This window comes from Ictalurus punctatus, chromosome 20 (genome assembly GCF_001660625.3).
Source record: "Ictalurus punctatus breed USDA103 chromosome 20, Coco_2.0, whole genome shotgun sequence".
Classification (NCBI taxonomy): domain Eukaryota; kingdom Metazoa; phylum Chordata; class Actinopteri; order Siluriformes; family Ictaluridae; genus Ictalurus; species Ictalurus punctatus.
This window is the reverse complement of record NC_030435.2, coordinates 17,476,176-17,486,744: the sequence shown is the minus strand read 5'-3', so window position 1 is coordinate 17,486,744 and position 10,569 is coordinate 17,476,176. Positions and strand designations below refer to the sequence as shown.

The 10,569-nt window shown below is 39.9% G+C and overlaps 1 protein-coding gene across 1 annotated transcript; it reads left to right on the top strand.

The window, feature by feature from the left end:
• The first annotated feature begins 98 nt into the window (after positions 1 to 98).
• On the top strand, positions 99 to 10,569 carry napgb (N-ethylmaleimide-sensitive factor attachment protein, gamma b). Its single transcript, XM_017495085.3, has 12 exons — positions 99 to 532; positions 866 to 933; positions 2,974 to 3,058; positions 4,883 to 4,900; positions 4,996 to 5,026; positions 5,237 to 5,346; positions 5,659 to 5,725; positions 7,458 to 7,528; positions 7,724 to 7,802; positions 8,828 to 8,907; positions 9,213 to 9,342; positions 10,045 to 10,569. The coding sequence occupies exons 1-12, from the start codon at positions 477 to 479 to the stop codon at positions 10,180 to 10,182; spliced, it is 933 nt and encodes a 310-aa protein (XP_017350574.1). The 5' UTR covers positions 99 to 476; the 3' UTR covers positions 10,183 to 10,569.

The window sequence follows — 10,569 nt, the reverse complement described above, 5'->3', positions numbered from 1 at the left end:
CTGATATATTCATAATTCCATTAAATAAAAACCTTTATGGGACTGCAGAGATGCAAACATTATAGAAATAATATTGGTACATGTGAATTACTTTCTTTAGGACATACCGCATTTATTTATTTGTTTGTCTGTTCTTGTTTGTTTGTTTGTTTGTTTGTTTATTATTAGTGGATGATGGAATCTGCGAGCATTACAGACACACAGCGATAATGTAAACCTAATTCAAAATATGACTGAAATATTTGTTATCTAGATGAAAAATACTACTAGTAATATCACTACTAATAATTTAAAACAAACAAACAAAAAACAGTGAAAATAAACTAGAAATCGTTTGCCCTCTCGGGCTGCCGTAGAAAACCCGTGACGTTGTCGTAGTTACGAGAGCTGGAGAATAATCTCCACAGAGGTGTGCGCAGAGCCCTGCATCCCTGTCGAGCGGTTTATCCTTCACTGCTTCTTTCCTCAGACACAAAATGGCAGCGCAGAAAATAACCGAGGCGCACGAGCACATCGCCAAAGCGGAGAAATGGTGAGAAAACAACAATGACGTCATTTCCCAGCTTTATATATTAATGCTGAATGTCATTAGCAGGTCGCAGAGTACTAACCGAGCTCTCTGCATCCAGGTGCGCAGCGCATTGTTTTCCTAGTGCATGTGATATCATCCAGGTTTTGTGCAGTAATTGTAAACAATATCACTGTCTAGCCTTAGTGTAAATTCTGATCGGCGTGGCGCACGCGCGTTGTGTCGTTGCCCGGGTGACAGCCATAGCGATGTTGATCTTGTGGTCACATTGATGCTGTGGAGCAGATGGTGTGTGTAGGTCATTCAAACAGTGGTGTGTATGACATCTTTCTGAAGCTTAAAGACCAGCATGACAAAGTGGAAGCCGGACTACGATGGAGCTGCGTCTGAGATGGCCAAAGCTGGTGAGCGAAAAATAATCCATGTGTACTAAATGTCCATGTAGCTTGTGTTTACACTCAGTAGTAGCTGTAGTGCATCTGTCACTCAGCCTCCTTCTACCTCATCCATCAATGGACAAGAGAGCAGATATTATTATTATTTTACTACTGCACACTGCACTTTACATACAGTAGCTGTATCAGTCACTTTATACTAGTGAACTTGTTTTTGCTGCTATACTTCAGCTGCTTCATTACAAAATAGCTACACTCCATGTTTACAATACAACAGTCCATGTCCTGTGTAGTTATTGTTTTGTTCTGTGTGTTTTATTGTTTTGCACTCGTCTCACACTGTTGTGTGTTTGCACTTTATGTAGTCTTGCGTACTGTTCCGTGTTGCACCGGGGTCCTGAAGAAACGCCATTTCGTTCCAATGTATACAAGCTATATACAGGAATGGTGATTAAAAAGCCATTTGACTTGGGTGGTGGTTCGTTTTCGGAGTAACATGGTAGTACTAAAGTAAGTAAGTAAGGAAATTTGATTTGTATAACACATTCAAATACAGCAAAGCTGACCAAAGTGCTTAACAGAGTAAGAAATGTAAAATGGAAAACAGAATAAAACCAAACAGAGAGAGACAATAGACAATAGTAAAAATTAGATTAAAACGCCTGGGAGAAGAGATATGCTTTCAGCCTCTTTTTAAAAATGATAATTGAGGGTGCAAGATGGATGTCCAGTGGCAAGTGATTCCATTATCGAGGAGGCGGTAACTGAAAAAACTCTATCCCCCTTAGTTTTTAAACGGGATCGAGGGACATACAGAAGAATCCTATCAGAAGATCTTAAAAATCTGCTAGATGAATGTGGTGTAAGAAGATCTTTGAGATAAGATGGAGATTGATCATTAAGAGTTTTAAAGACAAACTTAAACTGGATCCTAAAATGGACCGGGAGCCAATAGAGCGATGGTAAAATCAGGGTTACATGATCATATTTCTTTGCCCTGGTCAACAGCCTTGCGGCTGCATTCTGAACCATCTGGAGACGAACAAGAGATGACTGAGGAAGACCCATGTACAATGAATTACAATAATCTAAGCTCGATGTGATAAAAGCATGAATAACCTTCTCCAAATCTTGAAAAGACAAAAATGTTTTGTGTATCAGCAGGCATTTCTAGAGGTTTAAACACGTCAATATCACTTCTGGGTTGAGAAATGCACCACCAACCACTAGAGGGTTTTACCCATACTGATAACTAAGCTGGGCGGTACCTGCTGATAACCAATTAATCAACCGATCGTTTTTAAAATTGATACTCAATGAAAACATACAACTCAGAGTAAAATATTGCTGAACTTTATTACAAAAATAAACAGTACTGACTATGTATTAACTATTTATAAATATTTAAATAAATAAAAGGTGTACATCCAAACTGAACCCAAAAGTAGCACTCAGAATAACAAATAAATAAATAAATAAATAAATAAATAAATAAAAAATAGAGACATCCAAAATGAATTTAAAAAACCACTTCAAAATAACACAACAAGATTTTTCGGTGATCGTTTGTTTTATTTCGCCACTAGAGGCTGCTCTCGTACTGTATAATGACAGTAGAACTTTCTCATCCGCTCCAACAAAGGATGCAATCTGGAAAAAACTATTGTTGTGGATTATAGTTCCAGAGATCGGTTGACCGGTCGACCTCTACTAACCACAGATATCCAGCCAACACCAGTAATGTAGTCAAAAGCTGATACCGGGGACAATTAGCATGAACTGTGCATGGGGAAAAATAAAGATTTGTAGTGTCTAGCAAGGTGTATCAGCACTGTAGAAACCACTGTAGTATCTAATAAAGCAACCAGGAAGTGCACACAGTGTCCTCCGATTCAACATCATTGTCAAGCCTCTGCTTGTCATGTGTGTGGAAGCAGGAATTAATTCTAAATCGTGTTGAATAGTGGGTTCTCAATGTCCTTAATTATTTGTTTTGATTATTTGTTTTGGAACACTGCACTAAATGATGTTGCCATTACTTTCTCACAGCTGTGGCTTTCAAAAATGCTAAGCAGTTTGAGCAAGCAAAGGACGCATACCTGAAGGAGGCAGAGTACCACACGGAGAACAAAGCGTATCCTTTTTCCACGGATATGACCACGCTCCATAACTGTAGAGTAATAATCGATACCACAGTGCTGTTTAGTTCTCACTTCTGATTGGGCAGAATTTTCTTTAACAGCAGCTCTGAAAATAGCACCAGCTGCAGGGTTTATATGAATGCACTCATTCTAATATGTATAATCTCTACAGTAACAACGTACACAAGGACACGTGTGGCAGACGGTCCACATAATCAGGTTATAAAAGTACAATACAAATGTATGTGGACACCTGACCATCGCACTCATATGTGGTTCTTCCCCAAACTGTTGCCACAAAGTTGGAAGCACAGAATTGTACAGAATGTCTTTCTGTCTGTATGTTGTAGCATTACAGCTTCCCTTCACTGGAACGAAGAGGCCCAAACATGTTCCAGTATGACGATGCCCCCTGTGCACAAAGCAAGGTCCATGAAGACATGGTTTACCAAGGGTGGAGTGAAAGAGCTTGAGTGACCTGCACAGAGTTCTGACCTCAACACAATAGAACAACTTTGGGATGAACTGGAATGCTGACTGTGCCCCAGACCTCCTCAGGGCCTGATCTCACTAGTGATCTTGGGCAAATCCAAAAATTGAGTGGAAAGATTTTCCAGAAGAGTGGAGGTTATTATAACAGCAAAAGGGGGAACTACACCTGGAATGGCTTGTTCAAAAAGCACATATTGGTGTGATGGTCAGGTGTCCACAAATCTTTTGCCATATAGTGTACAGTATGTGTTGATATGGTAAATATTTCTTTGAGGAGATGTTTATTTGGCAAGGGGTCTCCAGTGACAGCACTTTATTATAGTCAGAGGTAAAGCTGAAACTTGTACATTTTCCTTTAAGTACACGGGACAGTCTTTAGGACAGAGGGCTATTGGGTTTGCTTGATAACATGACACGCAGCATTTGTCTTTTTAACTTCAAGAGAAGTAGTTGTTTTAGCATACATAATAACAGGAACCATTGTTGTCTATAAGTAAAATATATTCGTAAGGGAGCTATTTTCATGATTATAACATGAGCAGTCTCATACAAATAATTTGTGTTGGGAAAGCATTCACCCTATCGTTTGAATCCCGACAAGGCTACAGCCGTGTATGACCGGGAGCAAAACTGGCCATGCCCTCTGGGCGGGAGCGATAATTGTACACTCTCTCCCCTGTCAATCACAGTGACACTAGTTGAGTGAGCTTATGTATGTAGAAGAGGGCAGATAGCACGAAAATGCAGCACATGCGGCTATACGAAAAGATTTAGCTTAGAGGAAGCATGTGTTAGCCTTCACCCTCGCTGGTTGGTATGACATGGGAGAGCTGGCTGGAGGGTGGGAATTGGCAGGGGACCGAATTGGGTGAAATCAGGTATTAATTAGGTTTAATTAATGTTAATGTTGGTAAACATTTTATTGGTTTATATGAGGAGCCACTGCTAAGTTCTGATTTATTCCAAATAAAATAATTCAGATGCTGGGTAATGTATCCTCTATACATTGAAGTGTGAAGACATAAATATTGTACATCCAAAAAAGTGGGGCGTAAGAGATGGAATGATTATAAGACAGGACTTTTCATATACGCTAAGAAGGGGTCACGGTAGCATGATTTTGAACTAAAGTTGGAAACCACGTTGGACAATTTCAACACATCCCTCTTGCGCTACTTCACCCACATCAGCACGGGTGCTTTCAGATCTCGGCAGCAAAACCCCAGCCTGGCGAATAGCAAGGAAAATAAAAAGCCTTTGCTTTTTTCAAAACAAAATTCTGCTTCCATCAACCCATGTTCTTTACTTAACTTTAATAAAAACAGATTGTTCCATGCTGCAAAGTAAGTGCTCACAAATGTTTTGGACTAAAGTGGTTATTAATATTCATTAAATGCTGTTAAATTGTATATTTTTGTAATTCTGTTTTGGACTCCAGGGCGATTGAGCAAGCAGGCATGATGCTGAAGGTGAATTCTCATTTGTTAGTCTGGGGTCACATCATGTGGTCTGATTAAAAAGCTGTGAATGCTAATGTAAATCAAGGGCATTTAATAAATCTGGCATGCCTACAAACTGTAACAATAGCTTCTGGATTGAATAACCAGTCACTGAACCAGATTTTGAACTGAATCACTGTTACAGGCGTGCGTAACTGAGGAGATGTCTCGTTTCTATAGGATATGAAGCGACTCCAGGAGGCTGTTGAGCTAATTGAGAAAGCCAGCGTGATGTACGTGGAGAATGGAACATCAGGAACTGCAGGCATAGCTTTGGACAGAGCCGGCAAGTATGTAACAACACGACGACCGTCGCGCCCCAGACTCTAAATACAGAAGAAGAGATTTCTGATTAAAATTCACATGCTATTGTATCTCTGGAACGAGGAAATAAAAATGATCACATCACAATTAGATTTCCACTATTATCTCTTGCCTTCCAATATGTTGGCTGGATTAGTGTGTCTTGAGTTAAAAAAAAAAAATCATCATCATTTGTGATGAACAAACCTTATTATTTAATTATATTGTAATGAATTAATTAATCGTATATTTCACGTCTGTTTACGGCTGTACCTAATAATCACTTTGCTTTCTCACAGACTTATTGAACCGATGGATCTGGAGAAAGCAGTGGACTTGTATCAGAAAGCTGCATCTGTTTTTGAGGTAAGACGACACGTTATACCTATTGCCTCGCATCTCCGGGGTTGAGGGTTTGAATCCTGCCTCCACCTTGTGTGCATGGAGTTTGCATGTTCTCCCAGTGCTACGTGGGGTTTCCTCCGGGTACTCCGGTTTCCTCCCCAGTCTAAAGACATGCGTTATAGGTTGGTTGTCATTTCCAAATTGTCCGTAGTGTGTGAATGTGTGTGCGATTTTATCCTGCGGTACGGAAAATGGACGGATGGGTGGATATGGCACGAGCAAGAGGGCGGTTATAGCGAATATTGCTTTTACTGTATATAACAGTTCCATAAATACGAAATTAATATTGAGTAACTGACATTTCTGACACAATACGGCCAAATATTTTGTTTATTTTTTTCTCTGCTAACGGAAAGAGATCCCACAAACCCGTGAGCTAGCTAGCTCGTATATTCCTGTTTAAAGGTGCTTTCGGTGCAGTTCGCTTCCTTTCTTCCTTTTCACCTTCATCTGATGAGCTTGCATATTTAAAGTCAAAAGTTCTATTCATGAAAATTGTATCGTTTGCCATGTACACTGATGATGTCGCTAACTCTACTTTAATAACCGTTTTCGAATTAAGAAGCGGAATTTTACGTGGCCAACACAGACAAGCGAAGTATTACACACCGTGAAGTGTCCCAGTGCGGTTATACTAAATATGAGCACTCTTGGAATGCTGCTCGACCAATCAGATTAGTGGACCGGAACTATCTATTGTATAAAACAGCGTTATACTGTCGGATTCAGAAGGTGTGGATTAATTTTCTATAACAGCAGCTCTGACAGGAGCATCGGCTGTAATTCAAATCACAGGTTTATATGAACGCATCATAATGCATTCTAATACAGTACCATATATAGTAACAAGTCATTTATGGAGACATGTTTAATGAAAGCGTTGTTATTTAACAAAGAAAAATGACTAATTGTTGGTAAGGTGACGTTCCTGTAATGAAACATTTATGGGAGGAGTCTCCAGTGTCAGCATTTTGCAACAGTCTGTAAATTTAATGGCATGGGAAGTTCTTCAGAACACTGAAGTTTTTTTTTTTTTTTGCCTGTTTCTCAGTAACAAGCTGCATTTTAAAATTTTTTTATTTTATTAACTTCAAGGTAGAGAAATAAAGAGAGGCTGGTGAGGGAATGGCTGTTTATAGTTTCCATCGTGTGAACGATAACAGGAACTTGTTTTGCGGAACACGACGTTAAATGTAACAACACACTAATAAAAACTGTGATGTGTCATTCTTTGAGCAATTAAAAATTGTAATCATTTTGTAATGAGATTGCTGTGTTGTAGGAAAAAAATCAACTTCAGGGTGAGAACTAACTGTGCTTCACGTCAGGCTGCATGACACCATGCCATAGTTGATTATTTTCCTATAATAGCAGGCCACGGTATGTTTTATTCCTTACATATCTTGTTGTCAGAGGTGTTGATAGCTCAGTGGTTAAAATTCTACACGAGTGACCTGATGATGTCATATTTATGAATCATAATTGCAAAAATGTTTAGTTCATGATGGGTGCTACCAAATTTATAACTCTGTATACTTTGCCATGACATTTAGTAAAAAACAAGGAAATCTTTGGTATATACTGTATTTGCTCATACTGTTAGTTGGCAATAATAATGGGTATTTAGGATCAGTTGATGAACCTTAAAACACTTAAAAATGTCTCACAAGTCTTATTTGGCCTCCACATATAGAACGAGGACCGACTCAGACAGGCTGCGGAGCTGCTGGGAAAAGCGTCCAGACTCCTGGTGCGAATGCGCAGGTGAGTGCAAGCGTCTGTGAGTCTGACCTGTTCTGACCTACAGCCACATTTCCGCTCTCTCCTCCTTTCCATCTGCCCTCTTTACCGTTTTCCTGTAAACGATTAAGACTGGCACAGACTAATTTTAGCCTCTTAAATGTGAGAGATAATGCAGTACATCTCGTCTTACGGCGTACCTGTCTCGCTGCTCCACAGGCTGGACGACGCAGCTGTCTCTCTGCAGAAAGAGAAAAACATGTACAGGGAGATTGAGAATTACCCCACTTGCTTTAAGGTACACTTTTATGTGTGAGAAGGGTATAGTGCATAGATCATGAGATGCTTAAGAGCAAAGAACACCAGATGTGCGAGTGTGTGGGTGGGTTTTAAACATTAGTATTTTCCTGATCACTTTATTAGACACACCTGTCTTGTCGGTGCACATATATATATATATATATATATATATATATACACAGTATCTCACAAAAGTGAGTACTTTTGAGTACCCTATTGAGCATCTGTGGGGCATCCTCAAACGGAAGGTGGAGGATCACAAGGTCTCTAACATCCACCAGCTCCGTGATGTCATCATGGAGGAGTGGAAGAGGACTCCAGTGGCAACCTGTGAAGCTCTGGTGAACTCCATGCCCAAGAGGGTTAAGGCAGTGCTGGAAAATAATGGTGGCCACAAAATATTGACACTTTGGGCCCAATTTGGACATTTTCACTCAGGGGTGTACTCACTTTTGTTGCCAGCGGTTTAGACATTAATGGCTGTGTGTTGAGTTATTTTGAGGGGACAGCAAATTTACACTGTTATACAAGCTGTACACTCACTACTTTACATTGTAGCAAAGTGTCATTTCTTCAGTGCCTTCACATGAAAAGATATAATCAAATATTTACAAAAATGTGAGGGGTGTACTCACATGTGAGATACTGTATGTATGTGTGTGTGTGTGTGTGTGTGTGTGTGTGTGTATATATATATATATATATATATATATATATATATATATATATATATATATATATATATATATATATATAATAGTTACTGCACATGTTCACTTCCCATAGCCTTACATATATATATGTGTGTATATGTATGTATGTGTGTGTATGTCTTTAAGGCTATGGGAAGTGAATATGTGCAGTATCTACTGAGTATATAACAATATGAATTGTAATTACACTCTTAAAAAAACTCTGATGGTATAAAAATGTATACTATATACTAGTAGATATGGTAGATAATTTTCATTGTGTTATTATTAGCTGTGATTGTTGACCTACTTCCTGTGGTTCTGCCTGTAGAAAACCATAGCACAAGTGCTGGTCCATCTCCATCGTGGTGACTTTGTAGCAGCAGATAAGTGTGTGAAAGAGAGTTACAGGTATGAACTGCTTCTTAACCCTGTTCAATTTGATCTGCTTCATAGCTACGGTCACTACAGTCGATTTAGCAAATCGCTATCAAAAAAAAATCTGTGCTAGAGATTGCCTTTAATTCAGTTTTGCAGAGTGTTCTGCCCACTAGAAGGCACTGTTGTGCTAATTTTCCAAGATAACGAAGCGTTCCCTTCAGTGTTCAGTGTCGAAAAGCCCTGAATCATTAAGCTGTGTATGAACTTTCACAGATGTGATTGGTTTTTGGGATTTGGGAATGCTTTTAAATGTGCACCTCTGCTTCCTGTCTTAGTCTTCCTGGGTTCAGTAGCAGCGAGGACTGTGTTGCGATGGAGACGTTACTGGCGGGTTATGACGAGCAAGACGAGGAGCAGCTGTTTTTTGTGTGCAACTCACCTCTTCTCAAGTACATGGACAACGACGTAAGAGACGAATGTATATGGCCACAATCTCATACATAAACAAAAGACTTTAACAGAACTCTGCATTGTATATTGGTATTAATTTCTATTTCAGTAGTGCTGGCTGCAAGGCAATTCACAGGTTTAGTTAGTTAGTTACATTTATATAGCGCTTTTCTAGACACTCAAAACTAGGGGTGTCCAATCTTATCTGGAAAGGGCCGGTGTGGGTTCAAGTTTTCATTCCAACCAAGCAGAAGCCACACCTCAAGCAGCACTAGTGTGTACGCCAGCCATAGTGCACCAGAACACCTACCACACACCAGCTATTAGTGGAGAGGAGAGTGATGTAGCAAAATTCAAAATGGAGATTGTTAGGGGCCATGATAGAGAAGGGACAATGGGGGAATTTCCAGGGTTATACCCCTACTCTTGTACGATAAGTGTCTTGGGATTTTTACTGACCACAGAGAGTCAGGAGCTCGCTTTAAAGTCTCATCCGAAAGACAGTATAGTGTCCTATAGGCATTAGGCCTCACAGACCACAGGGTGAGCACCCCCTGCTGGCCTCACTAATACCACTTCCAGCCGCAACCTTAAAGTTATCACTCCTATATCACACACCCTAAAAGTGTTCTACTCTTTACTTAGTCTTTTTTTTTTTCCTTCCAAGTATGTGTATTGTAATGACTAACAGTGCTCTGTTCCTGCCTCTGTGAACAGTATGCAAAGCTGGCCATCTCTCTGAAAGTACCTGGAGGAGGGGGGAAGAAGAAGAAAGCTCCCAGTGCTCCACAGGCGGGCGCTTCAGGAGCGCAGGCTGCAGAGGATGAGGATGAGTACGAAGGAGGGCTGTGTTAGATTAATCCGGGAAACGTCAGCACTTCCATGTGCACCTGAGCGAGAAAGAGAGTGACGGAGAAAAGAAGAGAGCGTATAAATTATAGAGAACGGTACAAGAATAACAAAACATACAGTATCTCACAGAAGTGAGTACATCCCTCACATTTTTGTAAATGTGTGATTATATCTTTTCATGTGACAGCACTGAAGAAATGACACTTTGCTACAATGTAAAGTAGTGAGTGTACAGCTTGTGTAACAGTGTAAATTTGCTGTCCCCTCAAAATAACAACACACAGCCATTAATGTCTAAACCGCTGGCAACAAAAGTGAGTACACCCCTAAGTGAAAATGTCCAAATTTACACTGTTACACAAGCTGTACACTCACTACTTTACATTGTAG